General features: G+C 37.1%; 1 protein-coding gene across 40 annotated transcripts in view; it reads left to right on the top strand.

Annotated features, from left to right (window-relative positions):
* Positions 1-23,049, top strand: part of tspoap1 (TSPO associated protein 1) — a 258,828-nt gene that overhangs the window by 126,428 nt on the left and 109,351 nt on the right. For all 40 annotated transcript variants that reach the window (XM_073951847.1, XM_073951852.1, XM_073951845.1 and 37 more), the window contains one exon: positions 2,350-2,457. In XM_073951847.1, coding sequence (XP_073807948.1) covers positions 2,350-2,457 — 108 coding nt within the window. The remainder of the gene's footprint in view (positions 1-2,349; positions 2,458-23,049) is intronic.

The raw sequence follows: 23,049 nt of genomic DNA, 5'->3' as shown, positions 1-23,049 counted from the left end.
GAATTGATTCTGTATTCAAATTAAACAAAAATGTAAATGAAATTAAAGATAAAAAAAAATGTAATCGATTCATCAGTGCATTATGAAGATATATGTAAATAAATCAATTATTTTTAAGAAATCTGCTTTTTAATAAAGAAATAAGATTAAACTTATCACAGCATTGTGATGCTATCTCTAGTGACTCTAAATTGATTATCAAAGGGTCTGAATTGATTTTGTATTCAAATTATGTGAATATGTTTATTACATTAATGATAAAAAATATCTTCAAATGATTCATCAAAGCATCGTGATTCTTTCTCTGGTGATTCTGAATCGATTCTCAAAAGTTTTGGAGTGATTCTGCATTCAAATTAGGTCATGGCTGTGCGTTTCTGTCCGGGCGTGAACTACAAACAGAAAAATATTAAGCTCTGCCAATGCCTGTATGTATGCTGCTGAATTTGGACAAAGATAGACATCATTTTAAAGACGTGGCAGGGTCATAGGCAGGGCCAGACGGAATCTGCGGGAGTTTTTTTGCTATTTCTGAAGAGAATTTTGGTAAAAATCTGCCAATTTCTACTGAATTATTTTAGGAGTATCGTAAAACCTTAATATGTGAAATAAAAAAAATAATAGGTTCATTTATTCATCTTCTTGTCAGCTTAGTCCCTTTATTAATCTGGGGTCGCCACAGCGGAATGAACCGCCAACTTATCCAGCATGTTTTACGCAGCGGATGCCCTTCCAGCTGCAACCCATAAATGGGAAATATACATACACACTCATTCACACACATACACTATGGGCAATTTTAGCTTACCCAATTCACCTGTACCGCATGTCTTTGGACTGTGGGGGAAACTGGAGCACCCGGAGGAAACTGGGAGAACATGCAAACTCCACACAGAAACGCCAACTGAGCCGAGGTACGAACCAGCGACCTTCTTTCTGTGAGGCGACAGCACTACCTACTGCGCCACTGCGTCGCCCAAAATAATAGGTTTTTACTTTATTTGGTAAACAAAGCAAGTCTCTCATATCATACATCTACTAAAAGACAGAAAATATTACTTCACAAACTGCATTGTACATAAATCAGATGAACATTTTCATTTTAGTCAATAATATTACTGTGATTAATAAAAACCTTAATAAAGTTAGATTTATACACATTTACTCAAGTAAATAAACAGAATTAATGATGGGCTAAACATCTGCAGAAATCTGTGGAAAATCAGCACGCGCAGATTCTGTGTGGGCCTAGTCATAGGTTTATAATGTGTCTAAATTAACTCTTTTTTTTTTTTTGGTCATACCAAATATATCTAAATATTTAAATGTCTGAATATAATGTTTGCAATGCATTACTAGTCTTATGCTTTGTTGTTTGTTTTTTATATGAGAGATTAGAACTGAGCTCTTCGGTTTCATTTTTAATACACTAAATATACATAACAATAATAAAAACACTAGTCAGCTTTAAAGCTATTTTCTTTTATTTCCTTTTTTATTTTTTTTATTTATTAAATCAAAATATTTGTTCTGTTTTTCACTTCTTTTTTCATTCAAATTCAGAATATAAGTATTTTTAGCCAGTCAGTCTAATGCATATGTTTACATTTATCTTGCATGAGAGTCACTCCATTCTGGTGTTTTTAATAATAGTTTTTATTCAGCTTCATAAAAAACATCTGGCCAACTGAATATTTAGAGTTACTCAACATGATTCCTGTGCAGTTACCTCCATGTGTGAGCAGTTTATTCATGTTAATGAGGTCTGTCTCCTCCTGCTGGTGATGTGCTGTACTGCACACAGGCAGCATTTACAGGACTTGTGTAGTGTTTAACAGGGACTGTGCTCATTAATCATCAGTAAGACTTTAAATACGACAAAGTTAGCCCATAAAGCATATTGGGTGTCACGGTGGCACAGTGGGTAGCAAGATCACCTCACAGCAAGAAGGTCGCTGGTTCGAGCCTCAGCTGGGTCATTTGGCATTTCTGTGTGGAGTTTGCATGTTCTCCCCGTGTTGGCGTAGGTTCCTCTGTGGTTTCCCCCACAGTCTAAACACATGCACTATAGGGGAATTGAGTAAGCTAAATTGTCCGTAGTGTATAATATGTGTGTGAAGGAGTGTGCATGGATGTTTTCCAGTGATGGATTGCAGCTGGAAGGGCATCCACTGTGTAAAACATATGCTGGATAAGTTGGCGGTTCATTCCACGGTGGTGACCCCAGAGTATTAAAGGGACTAAGCTGAAAATTAAATGAGTGAATAAACATGCTCACAATGTGTGTGTGTGTGTGTGTGTGTGTGTGTGTGTGTGTGTGTGTGTGTGTGTGTGTGTGTTTTTTTTCAGGATCCAGCAGGAGTGAGTGAGTTCGAGCGTCTCCTCAAGGAGTCTCAGAAGGAGGTTTTGCGTCTGCAGAGACAGCTGTCCGTCACCGCTGCAGAAAACACTGCACAGGTCAGAGCTCTAACACACACTCTCAGATTGTGTTTATGCTGTATTTCACCAGGATATTCACCATCGAGATACAGAATCTCTTCCTCCAGGGCCAAAATGGCAGCACAAACAGTTTCACATTTAAGATAAATACAAACACATACAGATGAAGTCAGAATTGTTAGCCATGAATGAATCCAAACCGCACATCATGCAGGAAAGCCGCGTGTTAATCCTCTCAGTCATGAAGCTGATTTTTCTTACTGTGCACTTTTACGAGTCATTGATGTACATGGAGGATTCTTCCTGACTCATTCCCTTAGTCAAAGTCTGGGATTATTAATGGGTGTGTGTTTATGATCTGTTTCTGTGGGTTTTTTCAGGGCTTGTGTTGTGTTTACGCTGAATTGAGTGTTGATTCTGCTCTTATGTAATGGACTACACCATAATCTGTAATACAGGCTAATGAGCAACTCTACAGACCGAAGCTAATGCTGTGTGTGTGTGTGTGTGTGTGTGTGTGTGTGTGTGTGTTCATGCTTCAATATATGGATTATAAAGACACACATGTGTATATAATGACATCAGAGTTCGAGTGTAATCTTGGTTTATGCTTGTTTGCTCTTTATAATAAGGTCTGTCCCATCAGTCAACATTGATTATTGCATTTACTTACGTCAACTAACAATGAGCGATATGTTGCTTCTATTTTTTATTTTATTAATCTTTGTTAACCATGGTTGATAAAATAAAACAGTTTTTTTATTATGTTAAATGCTATAAGCAGAGGATTTATTATATTCAATGTTGCAGTTATTATCAACTAATAATAATAATAATATATGATGTTTTAGATGTATTTCTGATTGTTAGTTCATGCTAACTTATGGGTTTTACTAACATTAGCAGATAGAGTCTATTTATAAAACATTCATTCATCATTCATTCATTTATTTAATTATCATCCATCTATTTATTTGATTATATTTCTACCTATCCATCCATCCATCCATGCATCCATCCATCCATCCATCCATCCATTAATCTATCTTCATCCATCCATGTATTTAATTATCTTTCTATCTATCTATACACCATCCATCCATTTAATTATCCATCAATCCATCCATTTATTTAAGTATGTTTCTACCTTTCTATTCATCTCTCCATCCATCCATTTATTCAATTTTCTATTTACCAATCTATCCACCAATCCATCCATTTATTCAATCACTTTTTCTACCCATCTATTCATCTCTCTTTCCATCCATCCAATTTTTTAATTATCTTTCTACCTATCTTTTAATCTCTCTATCCATCCATCTATCTCTCCATCTATCTCTTCATCCATCCATCCATCCATTTATTTAATTATCTTTCTATCTATCTATACACCCATCCATTTATTTAATTATCCATCAATCCATCCATTTATTTAAGTATCTTTCTACCTTTCTATTCATCCATCCATCCATCCTTTTATCCATCTCTCCATCCATCCATTTATTTAATTATCTATTTACCAATCAATCCACCCATCCATCCATTTATTCAATCGCTTTTTCTACCTATCTATTCATCTCTCTTTCCATCCATCCATCCATCCATCCATCCATCCATCCATCCATCCATCCATCCAATTTTTTATTATCTTTCTACCTATCATTTTATCTCTCCATCCATCCATCTCTGCATCCATCCATGTATTTAATTATCTTTCTATCTATCTATACACCATTCATCCATTTAATTATCCATCAATCCATCCTTTTATTTAAGTATCTTTCTACCTTTCTATTCATCTCTCCATCCATCCATTTATTTAATTATCTTTTTGCCAATCCATCCACCCACCCATCCATTTATTCAATCACTTTTTCTACCCATCCATTCATCTCTCTTTCTATCCATCCATCCATCCAATTTTTTAATTATCTTTCTACCTATCTTTTAATCTCTCCATCCATCCATCTCTCCCTCCATCCATTTATTTAATTGTCTTTCTACCCACCCATACATACATTTAATTATCTTTCTACCTATTCTTCTCTCTATCCATCATCCATTATTTATTTAATTATCATTCTACCTATACATCCATCCATTTAATTAACCATCTGTCCATTTAATTATCTTTCTATCTATTCATCTATCCATCCATCTCTCCATCCATTTATTTAATTATCTATTTACCAATCCATCCACCTATCCATCCATTTATTCAATCACTTTTTCTACCCATCTATTCATCTCTCTTTCCATCCATCCATCCATCCATTCATCCATCCATCCATTCAATTTTTTAATTATCTTTCTACCTATCATTTTATCTCTCCATCCATCCATCTATCTTTCCATCCATCCATCCATCCATCCATCCATCCATGTATTTAATTATCTTTCTATCTATCTATACACCCATCCATCCATTTAATTATCCATCAATCTTCCATTTAAGTATGTTTCTACCTTTCTATTAATCTCTCCATCCATCCATTTATTTAATTATCTTTTTGCCAATAAATCCACCCACCCATCCATTTATTCAATCACTTTTTCTACCCATCTATTCATCTCTCTTTCTATCCATCCATCCATCCATCCATCCATCCATCCATCCATCCATCCATCCATCCATCCATCCATCCATCCATCCATCCATCCATCCATCCATCCATCCATCCATCCATCCATCCATCCATCCATCCATCCATCAAATTTTTTAATTATCTTTCTACCTATCTTTTAATCTCTCCATCCATCCATTTATTTAATTGTCTTTCTACCCACCCATACATCCACCCATCCATCAATGCATCCATCCATTTAATTATCTTTCTACCTATTCTTCTCTCTATCCATCATCCATTAATTTATTTAATTATCCTTCTACCTATACATCCATCCATTTAATTGACTATCTGTCCATTAAATTATCTTTCTTTCTATCTATTCATCTCTCTATTCATCTCTCCATCCATCCATTCACTCATCCATCCATCCTATTATCTATTTAAATTTCTACCGTGTTCACCATCGCAAAAGTGCATGCATTCACCAGGATTAAACTAATATTGCAGCTCATGAAAAGACTGGGATTGCTTTTAAGATGACGTATGCAAATAGTAAGTTATATGTCAAGATCAGCTTTGCATTATTAGACGCCACCCGTGAGAACAGCACAATTATTATTGTTGACTCATCTCTCTGTTCATCTCATTCATGTCAAGCAGTCTAAGCAGGGCCGGTGGACGCTTGCAGATTTTTTTTTTCTTTGTTAGTTTAGATTATTAATTTCAAAATTTATGGATATCCACTTTACCAACCCTGTAATGATTAATGCCATTGTTTATGCATAATGGCACCAATAGTTAATGCAAGAAAAAAGTCTGAAACTGGCAAATTTAGCGCACTGTAAGAGTTCACAAGACTGATTTCTCATAAAATAGGTGTTTGTTTCTACATAAAACCTAAAAGTAAAGTCAAATTAGATGCATAGTTTGACCTAAAGTAGGCCTAAAATAGCTAATCAGGTCAGAATACACTAAATAGCCTTTTTTGTTTACATTTACATTTAGTCATTTAGCAGACGCTTTTATCCAAAGCGACTTACAAATGAGGACAAGGAAGCAATTTACACAACTATAAGAGCAACAATGAATAAGTGCTGTAGGCAAGTTTCAGGTATGTAAAGTCTAAGATGGAAAGTATTAGTAATTTATTTTTTATAATTATTTTTTTTATTTTGTAGTACAGTTAGCGGTGAAGCCAGAAAGGCAATTGCAGATTAGGAAGTGAAGTGGAGGCTAAATAGTTGAGTTTTTAGTGGTTTCTTGAAGACAGCGAGTGACTCTGCTGTTCTGATGCAGTTAGGGAGTTCATTCCACCAACTGGGCAGATTGAACGCGAGCGTTCGCGAAAGTGATTTCTTCCCTCTTTGGGATGGAACCACGAGGCGACGTTCATTCACAGAACGCAAGTTTCTGGAGGACACATACATCTGCAGAAGTGAGAGCAGATAAGAAGGGGAAAATCCAGAAGTCGCTTTGTAGGCAAACATCAGAGCTTTGAATTTGATGCGAGCAGCAACTGGCAGCCAGTGCAAACGGATGAGCAGTGGAGTGACGTGCTCTTTTAGGTTCATTAAAGACCACTAATGCTGCTGCGTTCTGAAGCAGCTGAAGAGGTTTGATAGCTCACTGTTAGCTACTCTTTTAACAAATAACAATTTAAGAATGATAATTATGATGATGAAAATAAGGGACGGAAACCCCTGTGTTTTGTATTATTTTTTTAATCAAAAACGGTTTAATAAAGTTTTAATAAAGACTTTAACTCTCAAGTAACCCTTTATGGGAAGGATTACCAAATACTGAATATATATCGTATATCGTCATTCCTCCTAAAAATACTGAGATATGATTTTTTGCCCCTATCGCCCAGCCTTAACATTTAAATAGCAAATGCTCATTAGAAGAATAAGCACAACCCTGTTAGACCATGCACCGGGACACAGCATATTTTACCATCCTTAAAGTAGTAAAAGTGGATTCAGACACGCTATTAATGCTTTTGCGTCATGAGCTTTAGATTTTGAGCTTAGATCGGTAAAATAGAGCCCCTAGTGTAGAAACTAGGCATACTTGTGTTTCAGCAAGTTGTATTTAAGCTCTACAGGACATCAGCCCTCCAGATTGGAGTTTGTGCACCCATGCACTCCAAGCGTTGTTAGTAAGCCTGTATATTCCACAATGATGCGGTCAGAAAAGTGTGAAACCACTGACCATTTGAAGTTTCAATCTCAGCTGTGCTGTAAAGCCTGGATGAGAATGCCAGTACGGGTAATCTGCTCATTTCCAACACACACACACACACAGAAAGAAAGGGGCCATGTTGTGCACTATAATCCCCTTTGACAGCCGAATGGTACGGTCCCATAATCCTCTGGCTGTTACCGTGGCAGCGTTGAGACGTTTCCTATGGTAGATACGACTTCAGCCCAAAGCCAACCAAAGATTCCCTCAGACAGGCGGACTCTTGCTTTCATCAGCGGCGCGGGACAGGGGTACGTCACATTTCTGTGTGTGTGTTTGTGTGTCAGACTGTTTCAGGAACATGTTGATTATTTCTGCCGCTGCACGGATGAACACGTCACATTGCATGAATGGAGTAATGATGTAACATGCATGTGTTATATGAGATTGAACAGTGCGTGTGCGCGTGCCGTCACCGCGGGACAGATTATAACACTCACTAGCACACGATTAGGGCCTTCTGTAAATGTAATGCGCAAAATGCATGCGTTTCTGCTGATGTTATTGTGCATGAGATCATTATTACACACTTTAGGCCTCGCTTGATCCAATTTAGATCCGATTTTAGATTTATTTATTTCAGTCTGATGTTGGAGCTTGGTGCCAACTGCTGCCTGCAGAGAGATTGCAATGGCAAAGGAATGAATGCATGGGGATAGTCATTGTGTCAATGCATTGGATGCTCGCGCTATTAAAGAAAACCAGCGGCAGGCAAGCAGGCCAATCCATTAAGGTGCTTTTTAAAGAAGTGATCCAGTTACCCGTTTCAGTAGTCCACAGGGATTACAGCAATGTGCTTATAGCCAACGGAGGCTGGCGTGTGGGGTCGAAACGGCCACAGAATAAGGCTTAAAGCAAAGGTTGGACTTCAGATGGCTTTATTTGACTGGCTTTTAAGTCTTAAAGGTGCCGCTTTATACGGTGGGATGTTGAGCAAGTCTTAGATTTAGCCACAAGCCGACCCAGTGTCAGGCAAGTTGGAAGATTAGTTGAAGACTTTAGTATTGTTAATGAACTGGTTAACCATTTATCTGTGCATTGTGTGTCAGAATAAGCGAAAATGCAAGCTTGTTTTAGCTTGAGCATGTTAGCTGCTATGCTAGTGCTATTACTTAAACTTTTAGCACGTTTAAACTCGTGGAAAGATATATTAGAAATCATATTCTGTTTATATAGCTATTGTTTTGTTGAATTAAACACTGTAGATTGACATCTCTCTGATGTTAGTGACTGGCATGTTGCATGTTTTAGCTCATAGCTGGGACATGAACAAGGTCATGTTGGTTATTTTAACACTATCGGTTACTGTAAAGCTGTGTTTCCTGTTTATTTATGGTTGTGGATTGCATTATGGGATGTTGATCTCTTTGTCGGTTGAACAAAGTGACTTTTATTTACGTTGTAGTAGTTGTAAATAATATAAGAAATGATGTACGGAGAAGTTTGTAAAATGCAGTAAAACAACTGTAGCTTTTCTGTACCGTAATATACAACATCAACCCAGGCAATAGAGCACTTTAAACTATTACAAGTGTTCTCAAAGGTCACTTTGTCAGACTTTTCAGGTTAAAAGTTGCTGAAAGAAAGATCAAACGCCCATAATGCAACTCAAAAGCAGAAATAAATGAGGGAAAAATAAAAACATGAATCCTAAAATACAGAAAACTGCTCATTTATGGATATCTTAGATAGATAGATAGATAGATAGATAGATAGATAGATAGATAGATAGATAGATAGATAGATAGATAGATAGATAGATAGATAGATAGATAGATAGATAGATAGATAGTATTTTATTATTTTAAATAGGTAAATATACAGTACAATAACCGGCCACTTTATTAGGTACACCTCACTGGTAACGGGTTGGACCCCTTTTGTCTGCAGAACTGCCTTAATTCTTCGTGGCGTAGATTCAACAAGGTACTGGAAATATTCCTCAAGGCATTTGCACCCACAGAACTGCCGCTTGGATATTTCCTCTTTTTCAGACCATTCTTTGTAAACCCTTGAGATGGTTGTGCGTGAAAATCCCAGTAGATCAGCAGTTTCTGAAATACTCAGACTAGCCTGTCTTGCACCAACAACCATGCCACGTTCAAAGTCACTTAAATCCCCTTTCTTCCCCATTCTGATGCTCAGATCGTCTTGACCATGTCTACATGCCTAAATGCCTTGAGTTGCTGCCATGTGATTGGCTGATTATAAATTTGTTGGACAGGTGTACCTAATAAAGTGGCCGGTGAGTGTAGATCCACAGTTTCTTCTGTATTAGCCTAGATCTCAAGTGTGTCAATATGAACACTTTTATATATTTACCTGCAGTGTCATGCCTGAAGTTTCTCCACATCAGCGTTTTCCGGCACTTAAATAACGTGTCTGGCAGTTTAATTAAAAGTGTCTGCACAAATCTGTCATTATAGGGGTGTTTCAGGGACGCTGCAGTGAGAGTCTGTTCAACTGGCCTGATGCCACAGTGCGCTTTCACTGCTCTCCTTAAACACCAATGCTGTATTACTTTATTATATCATTCACTCTACATACAGATGTTACAAACAAAAAGGCAGAGGCCAAATCAACCTCAAACTCAGTGCAAGTGCAAAGACCACAGATCTTTTCATTAATACTTTTTAACTTACAGATTTTTTTTAGCTAAATTATGTTAATGACTTTCAACATTTTCACATTGCATGTTTAGTTTTTCAATTGTTTGCTTTGTAACAACAGGGCTGCCAAGTCGACAGATTTCTGTGCAGTAGGGCTAATTTTAGGAACTTGCCGTTGAGTATTTTTATTTTCAATTTAGGGTTGGACATATGGGATCAATTACATTTTCAACGTGTGTTTTTGTGTGTGTGTGTGAGTGTGCGTGCGTGCGTGTGTAATTTTTTTTAATGCTTTATTACTCCACCGTAAGGCTTAAATGCAGATATCACAAACAAAAGAGGCAAAATCAACCTCAAACTCAATGCAAATCTAAAGCTCTGTAGTGTACAGCGAGTATAAATCTCTCTCCATAAATATGTTTGAAGTGTTGATCCTTTGAGCTAAATGAAGTGAATGAGGCCCCGTTTACACTAGTGCGTATTAGTTTTAAAACGGCGTTTTAGAATGAAAACGATCCGCGTCCACACTCCCGTTTTACCCAGCGTTTCTGAACTGCTCTCCGTCCACACCAAAACGCTGAAAACGCACATCACGTGACCACACACACACACTTTGGCAATCGCTGGAACCCATCTACCCAGATGAGAGCTCTGCTAGTCGGACTTCTCATCAAGCATCTCCCGCTGGATCTAATCTCACTATATTTATTAAACGTGATATTTCATTCATCTTGTTGTCTTTATCTAACGACATATTCCCTGACTTTGGTCACTGGAATCTATTACTTGTTCTCAGGTAACGTGTTTTGGCTGAGCGCAAAGATAAGTTAATGATTAATGTAAGCACGTAGCCTACATTCTGTATATTGACTGATCGCTTGCCTTTATTTCCTATAATGTATAAACTTATTGTATGTTATACTTTTATAATGGCCATTATCGATTATTAAAACTGATATTCAGCAAAAGAGAGGGTGTGTTTCGTATTTTCACTGAAATTGAAAGGAGGCAGTTGTTATCGGCTCCGTTATGTTATAAATATGCACACAGTGAAGATGACGCTCATGCAGCACGACGCCTCAACATTTCTGCTGTCTGTTTAGTTGTTAATATTAAAATAAAAATAGGCAGTTCCTTATATCAAGTTTACATTTTATTGTTGAGAAAGTGAAACAACGTAGCCAAGGTGATGTGAATGAAGTTATAAAGTACACTGTTCCCTGTGAAGATTGACGCGTGTCCTCGGTATGTTTTCCATATCAAACTGAGAAGAAGAGATGCAGCCTTGATCAAACTTGCGAAGTCTGAACTTACACGGAGAAGATGCAGGACTGAACTGTGTGTTAGGCTACTTAATATTGAGGAAAAGCCCCAATCAGAGAGGCGAATGTCTGCAGCCCCGCCTCCGTTTTCAGATATCTCCGTCTTTCCCCATCCACACTGAGACGGAGCTGCAGCGTTTTAGAATGAAAACGGCCTCTCCAGCGTTTTCGAAACGCTCCGTTTTCGGCGCTCGAGAACTCCGGCGTAGTGTGGACGGTTGGCGTAACCGTAGCAAAACTTATGCGTTTTCAAACTAAAACGCATTAGTGTAAACGGGGCCTGAGTTTTCACATTGCAATGTTTACTTTCTGAATTGTTTGCTTTGTTATAATAAGATAGATAGATAGATAAATATTTATTTGTTCATTTTCTTTTCGGCTTAGTCCCTTTTTTTAATCCAGGGTCGCCACAGCGGAATGAACTGCCAACTTATCCAGGACGTTTTTACTTTGCAGATGTATATATATATATAATGCATCAATTAATATTGCAACAGATATATTTTAAATATTTTATTTGAATTTTAAATTGCGTCAAACATATTTAGAAATATTGCATCAAATATAGATTTATTCATTTTCCTTTTAAAACAAAATTATTATATTGCATCAATTATTGTTGCATCAATTATATTTAAAAACAGTTTTTTTATTTTAAATTACTTTAAACATATTTTTAAAAAAAGAATTTTATATTGCTTCAATTAATATTACATCATATATTTGAAAAGAAATTATTTTGCGTTATTTAATATTGCATCAATTATATTTATAAAATGTGTAAATAAATTTTCAATTAAATGTATTTTATATTGCATCAATTATAATTAATATATATATTAATTTTTTTTTATTCGCATCAAATATTTTAAAATGAAATTGTTTTTGCCTCAATTAATATTGCATCATTTGTATTTAAAATATTTTTGTTTTAAATTGCCTCAATAAATAAATAAATAAATAGATATAAAAATTATAATTTTAAATTGGATAAATTAATATTGCATCAATTATATTTTAAATATTTTATTTTAATTTTAAATTGCATCAAATATATTTTAACCATTCATTCATTTTCCTTTTAAAATTAAATATTAAAGTGCATCAAAATTGCATCAATTACATTTAAAATGTGCTTTTTGTTTTAAATTACATAACATATAATTAAAATAATAGCATTACTTGAGTTAATATTGCATTTTTATAAAAAAATTTTATATTGCAACAATTATAATTAAAATATTGAATTTTTACTTAAAATTGCATCAAATATATTTAAAATGAAATAATTGATAATTTGCATAAATTAACATTGCATCAATTATGTTTTTGTTTTTATGGTAACAGATTGGTAAAGACTTTCCACTATTGTTGCTAAATGATAAAATTTTTTGTATGTAATCAACAAAACAAAATAATTTGCTATCTAATTATATATTGGATGTTTTAGACCAAGCCAACTGTGCTGTTAATTTAAGTCAATTATTTTAATAATAAAAGAATCTATATAATGACTAATATTAATATTTATAATCTATACAGTGACGGTGGTTGCATATTTGATATTATTGGGTTCTGTTTCAACGTTGATTGGGCAACCCACTACTGTAAAAAATGATATGATCAATTATTTATGACAACACATGTTTTTATAATAATTATAACATAATAACCAAAGCAATGTTTCTAACTTCACTTTTTAAGTTATAAAAGCTGTTTTAGGTCTGTTTGATGTCACTTAAGTAAAAAATTACTTTGATTAAAATTGAAGGCATCCAGTAATTTTTTACAGCATGGTAGTAATTTTCGTGATCAGATTTAGTTGTAATGCGAGTCATTATACACTCACTTGCCACTTTATTAGGTAATGGACATAAATTTATGACCACAATGTTTTCCAGCAGGATAATGCTTCATGTCATAAAGCGTGAATCATCTCAGACTGGTTTCTTGAACATGACAATGAGTTCACTGTACTCAAATGGCCTCCACAGTCACCAGATATCAATCCAATAGAGCACATTTGGAATGTGGTGGAATGGAAGATTGGCATCATGGATGTGCAGCCGACAAATCTGCAGCAACTGCGTGATGCTATCATGTCAATAATGAGCAAAATCTCTGAGGAATATTTCCAGTACCTTGTTGAATCTACGCCACAAAGGATTAAAGCAGTTCTGGAGACAAAAAGAGGTCCAAGTTGGTACTAGTAAGGTGTACCTAATAAAGTGGCCAGCGAGTGTAAGTTGTCTAATAAAGTGGCCAGTGAGTGTAAGTCGTTTTGCCTGTTGATGTTTGATGAATTGTTCACATTTTGTGTAAGCATGAATAATTTTCACGGCTGAAATAGTTTCATGCAGTTCCTTTTTCTGAACTTAGAAAAGAAGATGCTAATGCTAATGAGTTGTTCATTGCTAATAAAGAAGGAAAAGCAGAAGAACATTGTGTGTTATTCAGCAGATTTGAGCTGTTTGTGGAGCGGCGTGTGATAAGCCTTCAATTAGAGCTAATGACAGTTTTGAGGCTGATTATGAGCGCTTTAAGCAGATTTCTCAGTTTGGGTTTCTGTGTAAACTTTCATTTGCCTGCTGCAGTCATTTACATTATGTGTTACAGACCGAGGCTTTTTATTACCACATTTAATTCCTAAATTAAATCTCTATTGTACATCTTTTATGATATTAACTCATGCTATAAAGTGTTAATTGATTACAAGGATTATATAATTTTAATTACGTTTAATTAAATTTTTTTAACAAGTGTTTATATTAGTTTTGCACTTTTCAATAATTACCGAACAACACAACAGTAATAAAAATACAATAGTAAGCATGATAAAACAAGGAAAATATTTTTTATATAATTTATTTATTTTATTTGTTTTTTTGGCTGGGACATTGTACATTAATTTGCATTTATGCAAATGTACCACAATTAGCCAGAAGGCTATTTTTCTCCTGTTGTTTCTCAACAACCTAAAAACAATAAAAAAAAAAAACAATACAAGCATTATGCAATCAATCAAACATAGTTAACAAGTACTAAAATAGACAAGGTTATGTAGATGTTAATTTAAAAAAAAAAAAAAGAATATATATTAGGGATGTAACGGTATCAGAATTTCACGGTACGATAATACCTGGGTATGAATGTCACAGTACGGTATTTATTGATTAATTTACAGGAAAAACAAAACTAATGAAAAGACTCGAAAAAAGTGCCAAAAGTGTTTATTTACCTGAGCACTGAACACATCAATGACATACAAATCAGCCATCTATCTGTAAGTTTCCAAACAGGAACTTCAATTTTTCAATTATAATAACAAAAAACTATTAAACCATGTAAAAAAAATAAAGTTTCAATTTAGTATTGTTGAAAACTCATCACATTCAACATTTAATCACTCACTCACTTAGATAGAGATGGGTTTAAAGGAAAATGATCATATAAATATAATCTGGTAAAAGATGGGATCTCTGGGCATGTCCCCTGCAACAGAAAAAAAACCCTCTCATTTGGGACTGAGGTTTCTGGGACAGAGAGATATGATTTAGCTAAGGTTGACAGCAGTGGGTAACGTTGTGCATTGTCTTTCCCCCACTTGAAAGGACAAGCCATGAGTGAGATAGAGGTCTCTTTGCGGTACAAGTCAATGGCTGTTTCTCAATATGCGTTCTTCAGCGGTCTTGCGTCCTCGGTTTCTCGTGCAACGTCATCATCAGCTGCCTAAGTTCAGTTCCAATACTCAAGACCGCAAGTACGGAGGACGCGTGAAACTTCCCGGATGTGTTCTTGATATCGAGGACGTACCAATGCAGACTTGAGCAGCGAACTCGCTCTGGAAGTCCCAGAAGTCATTGCGACTGGAGGTGGGAAGCACAGCATTTTATTTAGATTTATTATTAAAGTTCAGAGATATGACTTATTTACTTCAGGAGTTTCCCTAAATGAAACAGTGAAGGTAAACATTACCTTGGACATCTTAATAAAGGAATAAACACATAAGGGTGTTTGTTTGCTGAAATTCGTATTAAAATCTTTTTTATTCATATTGTGCAACATAGATTTATAATGTTTTTATGCAAAGTATATATTTTGAAAAGGGGAAAAACAATAAATCGTTGTATGAAGGCTGTAATGTTTAAATAATTTACCATTTACAACACGTGAAGGTCATGTGACCATCAGGAAGAACGCAGCATCTCAATTCTCAAAGGACGCATTCTCTGCCCTCGCGGACTGCTGAGTTCGTTCTTCCGAGGACACCTGGCAAGACCGGTCTCCACAAGAACACAAGTCCGTTCTCTGCGTTCTTGGAATTGAGAAACAGCCATAGTCTGCATCAATCTGAACAGTGTGCTGTGTTCTGCAGTCCCCATGACTGTTATTAGTCGTATTCCCCGACTTATATTTCACCACAGTCTGCCTGCATATTGTTTTTTTCTTTGTCTGTCACCTTTTCTCCTTTCTCGTATCTTTTTAGAAAGAAACCGTAATGCTTCCACACATCCGATTTAAAATCCGCTTTAGATTCAATCATTTCCAGCTCTTTTTCTTCCCCGCTACTAGCAGCACACTCCATTTCCACATTACTGGATCTGTAGTGACAACAGACCGCAAAGGATGATGGCCACGCCTAGGCTGATGGGAAATGTAGTTCCCGCTACCTCCCGTTCGGTTCTTTCGCCTGAGCAAAGTTTTCTCAGAAATATAGTTTTATTGAGTCATGCGCCTACGCTAATATTGAAAAACATTACTATTGCGCAATGACGGTATTTACAATATTGTTACATACCTAATATATACAAATTAAACTAAAACACCAACATTTTGTAATAGATGGTAGGCACTAATGGAAACATGCTAGGATTATTATAATAGGAAATATGACACGTCTGAGTCTCTATAAACCAGATTTTTAAATGTTTGTTGAATATATTAAAGGCGGTTATATCCCGGATGCTGCAGCTGTAACTGAAAAGGCACCCTGACCAATGGTACTTTTTTGGAGTGGGACAATAAAGTCTCCTCGGGCTGCTCCACGTGTTGCTCTGTGTGTGCTGTTCCTGAAGTTTACAACTTGACTGAGAGGTGGGGATGACAGACCATGAATGATTTTAAACATCAGACAAATGTTTGAGTACTTAATGACATTTTCCCAGCTTAACAGTTTATGTGTTTGTAAAATGCTGCAGCGATGATGTCTTAGAGGCTTTTTATTCAGTATTTTAATTGTCTGTTTGTAAAGTGACTCTATGGGTTCTAGTGTTGTTTTGTTTGCCTGTGGCCAGGTTGTTAGACAGTGTGGGCGAAGTGCATGTATGAATATGTAGTCCAGAAATGGCGGAATTGTAGTCCATAAGTTATTGTGAGTGAGATCCAGCGATCTATTGAAGTACGATCAATCGTGACACAATCACTGAAGTCTTTCCGCTGTCAGATGACAGGGAGCTTTTGAAAAAGTACACAGGTTTGCAAACCCCACCTAAAGTTACAAATAATAGCGCTGATGAGAGCGATCATGTGGTGGATGTTGATCCGCCAGCCGAGATCAGTCGAGTGTTTTTGGAGAAGGTGCTTGAATCTCAATGTGTTGCATTCACTGCGTGTTCAAATGTCAGCCAAATGTAAAATCTAATACTGTACACATCATCGCCAAAGAAGCTCGCCTTTACTAAGTTTACACTGAAGTTGCGGCTCATTGCAAACAGCGGTATTAAACCGGTGTTCATCGCGAGAATCCTTCTCCGCCTGCTCATATATTGGGCCGGCTGACTCGCCTGCTTTATTCCACAAACACAGAGAAATGAAGATCCGCTCATAACCAGACTGAGCATTTAAACCGACACAAACCCAAACCTTTAAAGAGTGTCAGAAGTGAGACTTTTCTTACTTTCTTTTGTCCATTCTTTCTTGAGATCAGTGGTGTAAAGTAACTCATTACAAATACTCAGATTACTGTAATTGAGTAGTTTTTCTCAGGAATTGTAATTTACTAAGTAGTTTTATAAATGTGTACTTTTACTCTTCCTTGAGTACATTATTAGTGCAGTATCTGTACTTTTACTCCACTACTTTCCTTCAATCTGCAGTCACTACTGTATTATTTCTTGTCTATGCGGATTAGAAAAATCAGTCCTGTAATTCCCGTCCAATCAAATCACACATAGAAGGTAAATCACCTCATAATGAACTTCCTCAACACATGTGCACTTTACATTGCAGCAAACTGTTTGTAAGCTTTAAAAGTGTCCAAGAAGATGATCAAAATCTTTACACGCCTTGAACCAGAGACACCAGAGGGATGCCCCAACAATGTCTTGGAGGGCTGATGTCCTGCAGATTTTAACTCCAACTGGCCTCAACACACCTGCACGGATGTTTCTAGAAAGCCTAGTATGAGATTGATTATCTAGCTTAGGTGCGTCTAATTGGGATTGGAACGAAACTTTGCAGGACACCGGCCCTCCAGGACAGAGTATGGGCACCCCTGGTTTAGATGCATGTCACTGATGAGTAGATGATGGATGTTTACTGTATGATGATCTAAATGGCCTTAAACATCCAGCAGGCACAAGACGTCAACATGCCGTCAGACTGAAATTGTACCGTAACGTTGTGGAGACGCTGCATTTTGTTTGAAAATAAAAATCGGGTTTACATCAGAACTCAACGTCAGCCCGATGTCAATGTTCAACCTAAAACCAACCAAATATCAACATCTAATGACGTTACAGCTTGACGGTTTGTCGAAGTTACCACCATGACATCTATCAGACATTGAATTTTGGTTGCCATACCTGATGAATAAATGTAAATATTTGTACTTTTACTTTTCCTTGAGTACATTATTAGTGCAGTATCTGTACTTTTACTCCACTACTTTCCTTCAACCTGCAGTCACTACTGTATTATTTCTTGCCTATGCGGATTAGAAAAATCAGTCCTGTGATTCCCGTCCAATCAAATCACACATAGAAGGTAAATCGCATCATAATGAACTACTTCAACACATGTGCACTTTACATTGCAGCAAACTGTTTGGAAGCATTAAAAGTGTCCAAGAAGATGTTCAAAATCTGTACACGCATTGACCCAGAGACTGTTTAGATTAGGGATGCCCAAACATGGTCTTGGAGGGCCGATGTCCTGCAGATTTTAGCTCCAACTTGCCTCAACACACCTGCACGGATGTTTCTAGAAAGCCTAGTAAAAGATTGATTAGCTAGCTTAGGTGCGTCTAATTGGGATTGGAACGAAACTTTGCAGGACACCGGCCCTCCAGGACCGAGTATGGGCACCCCTGGTTTAGATACAGGTCACTGATGAGTAGATGATGGATGTTTACTGTATGAGGATCTAAATGGCCTTAAACATCCAGCAGGCACAAGACGTCAACATGCCGTCAGACTGAAACTGTACCGTAACGTTGTGGAGACGCTGCATTTTGTTTGAAAATAAAAATCGGGTTTACATCAGAACTCAACGTCAGCCCGATGTCAATGTTCAACCTAAAACCAACCAAATATCAACATCTAATGACGTTACAGCTTGACGGTGTGTCGAAGTTACCACCATGACATCTATCAGACGTTGAATTTTGGTTGCCATACCTGATGAATAAATGTAAATATTTGTACTTTTACTTTTCCTTGAGTACATGTTTAGTGCAGTATCTGTACTTTTACTCCACTACTTTCCTTCAACCTGCAGTCACTACTGTATTATTTCTTGCCTAAGGGAATTACAAAAATCAGTCCTGTGATTCCCGTCCAATCAAATCACACATAGAAGGTAAATCGCATCATAATGAACTACTTCAACACATGTGCACTTTACATTGCAGCAAACTGTTTGGAAGCATTAAAAGTGTCCAAGAAGATGTTCAAAATCTGTACACGCATTGACCCAGAGACTGTTTAGATTAGGGATGCCCAAACATGGTCTTGGAGGGCCGATGTCCTGCAGATTTTAGCTCCAACTTGCCTCAACACACCTGCACGGATGTTTCTAGAAAGCCTAGTAAAAGATTGATTAGCTAGCTTAGGTGCGTCTAATTGGGATTGGAACGAAACTTTGCAGGACACCGGCCCTCCAGGACCGAGTATGGGCACCCCTGGTTTAGATGCAGGTCACTGATGAGTAGATGATGGATGTTTACTGTATGAGGATCTAAATGGCCTTAAACATCCAGCAGGCACAAGACGTCAACATGCCGTCAGACTGAAACTGTACCGTAACGTTGTGGAGACGCTGCATTTTGTTTGAAAATAAAAATCGGGTTTACATCAGAACTCAACGTCAGCCCGATGTCAATGTTCAACCTAAAACCAACCAAATATCAACATCTAATGATATTACAGCTTGACGGTGTGTCGAAGTTACCACCATGACATCTATCAGACGTTGAATTTTGGTTGCTATACCTGATGAATAAATGTAAATATTTGTACTTTTACTTTTCCTTGAGTACATGTTTAGTGCAGTATCTGTACTTTTACTCCACTACTTTCCTTCAACCTGCAGTCACTACTGTATTATTTCTTGCCTAAGGGAATTACAAAAATCAGTCCTGTGATTCCCGTCCAATCAAATCACACATAGAAGGTAAATCGCATCATAATGAACTACTTCAACACATGTGCACTTTACATTGCAGCAAACTGTTTGGAAGCATTAAAAGTGTCCAAGAAGATGTTCAAAATCTTTACACGCCTTGACCCAGAGACTGTTTAGATTAGGGATGCCCAAACATGGTCTTGGAGGGCCGATGTCCTGCAGATTTAATCTCCAACTGGCCTCAACACACCTGCACGGATGTTTCTAGAAAGCCTAGTAAAAGAGTGATTAGCTAGCTTAGGTGCGTCTAATTGCGATTGGAACGAAACTTTGCAGGACACCGGCCCTCCAGGACAGAGTATGGGCACCCCTGGTTTAGATGCATGTCACTGATGAGTAGATGATGGATGTTTACTGTATGATGACCTAAATGGCCTTAAACATCCAGCAGGCACAAGACGTCAACATGCCGTCAGACTGAAACTGTACCCTAACGTCGTGGAGATGCTGCATTTTGTTTGAAAATGAAAATCAGGTTTACACCAGAACTCAACGTCAGCCCGATGTCACTGTCCCACGTCCAACCTAAAACCAACCAAATATCAACGTCTAATGAAGTTACAGCTTGACGTTGTGTCGACGTTACCATCATGACATCTATCAGACGTTGAATTTTGGTTGCTATACCTGATGAATAAATGTCAGTATTTGACGTCAATATGACGTTGGTTTAAGATGTTGGCTCTACATTGGATTTTGGTCACTTTCTAATAACCTAAAATCAACCAAATGTCAACGTCATTTGATGTCATTATTGCACATCAAAATAACGTTGTCCTTAGACGCTGGCTAGACATTGAATTTTGGTCACCTGACATCACAATCTATATCTAACCTAATATTACCGTCTAATGACGTTGTGCGCCTGCTGGGCAATAACTAAATGCACTACAGAATGTTACGTTTACACAAACATCCACAAATTACATGTAAATGCATCAACTTTTAACAGCATAATACTCACTACTTTTGAGTACTTTTAAAAGGGTTAGTAATGGTACTTTTACTTAAGGATGCTTTTTCAGTACTCTTTCCACAACTGCTTGAGGTCTGTATTATTTTTCTATTTAGTTACTGATGACCGTTTTGCAGCTTTCAGCATTGAATTGAATGATTTATTACAATCTTTCGTTTGTTTTGTAGCAGAAATATTATTTATTAAATGGACATGCGTATAAAACAATAGTGCAAAATAAACATTTCTTACTGCAATGCTTCATTTTTGTCAAAATTACTTTTCATAAAGTAACAGACTTTTTATAACACATGACTTTCATTAAAGGTCATTCAGGGCAGCATGGTCATGAGAAATGTAATTCCTTGTTACTATTATTGTCATCATCGTCACCATTATTTGAATCATACTTTATAATTATTAGACATTCATTTTGGAATTATTGCACAAATATCAATAAGTCATCACAGCATTAGTTAGATAGTTGTTTTGATAGTGGGTTTTGTTAGTTCTCATTGTTGTCTTCAAATACAATAAATCCCTAATATACTATTTGCAGTGGTGCTCATTCGTTTTTGATGGGTGCTCCTGGATTTTTTTCCGGTGCTCCTAAACATTTGAAGTGCTACCAAATAAATAAGTTAATTTCGAGCCCTGACACAGAGAATCGATTGGCACAGTTCAGCACGATTTTCTAACCAGGCTGATAACAGTTTGTTTTGTGTCGCGCCATTCCAGGCTCAGTGGAGAAACAACCATAACCGTACCGAACTGTTCTTAGAAGAGCGCCTATCGACATTGATGACATATATGACACTGATTAAAAATTATGGACAAAGGTCCATTGTGACACCTTGATTAATCCCTTTGCTTTACTTAAATGTATATGTTATCTGCAATATGTTATTCCATTTGGAAAGATATTGCATTTACTTAACCACAGTTGCAGCTCTAAGGCCCTGTTTACACTGCCAGTTAAATGTGAGCCAATCCTGATTTTTTGCTCATATGTGACACAGATCGGATCTGTTCTATGACCGTGTAAACACGAACAAAACACATGCATTCGGATATTCAGAGATGGATTTCAGGCCTCCTTCAAATGTGTTAAAGGGCCATGAACCCCCCCTCCGTTTCAGCAGGGTGTTTTCACACCTCTAGTTTGGAAAAAGTCAGGAAAGTGGGTGTGTCTAGCTCTGTTTGGGTGGGCGTGTAGGGGGAGGAAAAATGGGCGCGGTTTGAATAAAAATGGGCAGGGTTTGAATAAAAATGGGCAGGGTTTGAATGGGCAGGATTTGAATAAAAATGGGCAGGGTTTGAATGGGCAGGGTTTGAATAAAAATGGGAGTTGCCATTTGGGCACGTGCTTCTGACCGAGTACAAACAAACACAAACTTAGGGGAGACGCATGTGTTTAATGATGGTGGGATGTTTGATACCACACGTCGTATAAGAGACGTAAGTTTCTCTGTAACTCAGATGCACTCGGTAGATCAGAAAGCCTGTGGGTGTGTAGACTATCCTGTCACAAATGCGGCGAAAATTTAACACTACGGTCGGCAATACTTTGCTTACAGTGTTCACGTGTTTACTCACAGAGCGCAGCATTTAAAGCGGATCATTCAATATTGTAGTGATATTAACGTACTGTAAACTAACTTAGAAATCATTTTGACTAAGGTCTGTCTGTAAACACTGGAAGAGTACTGCTGACCATACCAACTATAACTTTGCCATCTGAATGAACAAAGAAAGGGCGCTGATCGCACACACTTACCAAATCTGTAGAGACAGGACAATCAGCACATACTGGAGCTGCGTCTTTTTTTAAAGGAGACGAGCAGCAAATCCGGATCTCACCATTGATGAGAAATGCTCTCGAGTAAAAAATGTTCCAAACAAACGTATTTCTGCCGCGCGTCATGTGCACTGATCCACACGCGAGTCCAGCAGCGCTCTCATAGAGAGAAAATGAAACAAAACCTTCAAATGATGATAGCAACACTTGTGACCCGTATCTCCAAACAATTCTTATTCTTTTCCCACAACTTTTGGCAACATGACGTGTGTCGTCTCTCTGCCGTCTGAACACTGTTTCAGGTACAGTCTAAGAAAGCTAGCATGCATATTAATGAAGTTGCAGCGCATTCATAATGGAGCGCGCTGATTGGTTTGAACCAAGTCTTACTCATGAATGAATGCAACACACTCAGAGACGTAATACGGGACGCCTTGGTACAGACGTCCAGTCTGCACGCTGGAATACACGCTAAGATCTCATGGCCGTGACG

The sequence above is a fragment of the Danio rerio genome, chromosome 5, assembly GCF_049306965.1.
Source record: "Danio rerio strain Tuebingen ecotype United States chromosome 5, GRCz12tu, whole genome shotgun sequence".
In the NCBI taxonomy this organism is placed as follows: Eukaryota; Metazoa; Chordata; class Actinopteri; order Cypriniformes; family Danionidae; genus Danio; species Danio rerio.
The sequence above is the reverse complement of the archived record's forward strand: the minus strand, read 5'-3'. Positions and strand labels throughout refer to the sequence as shown.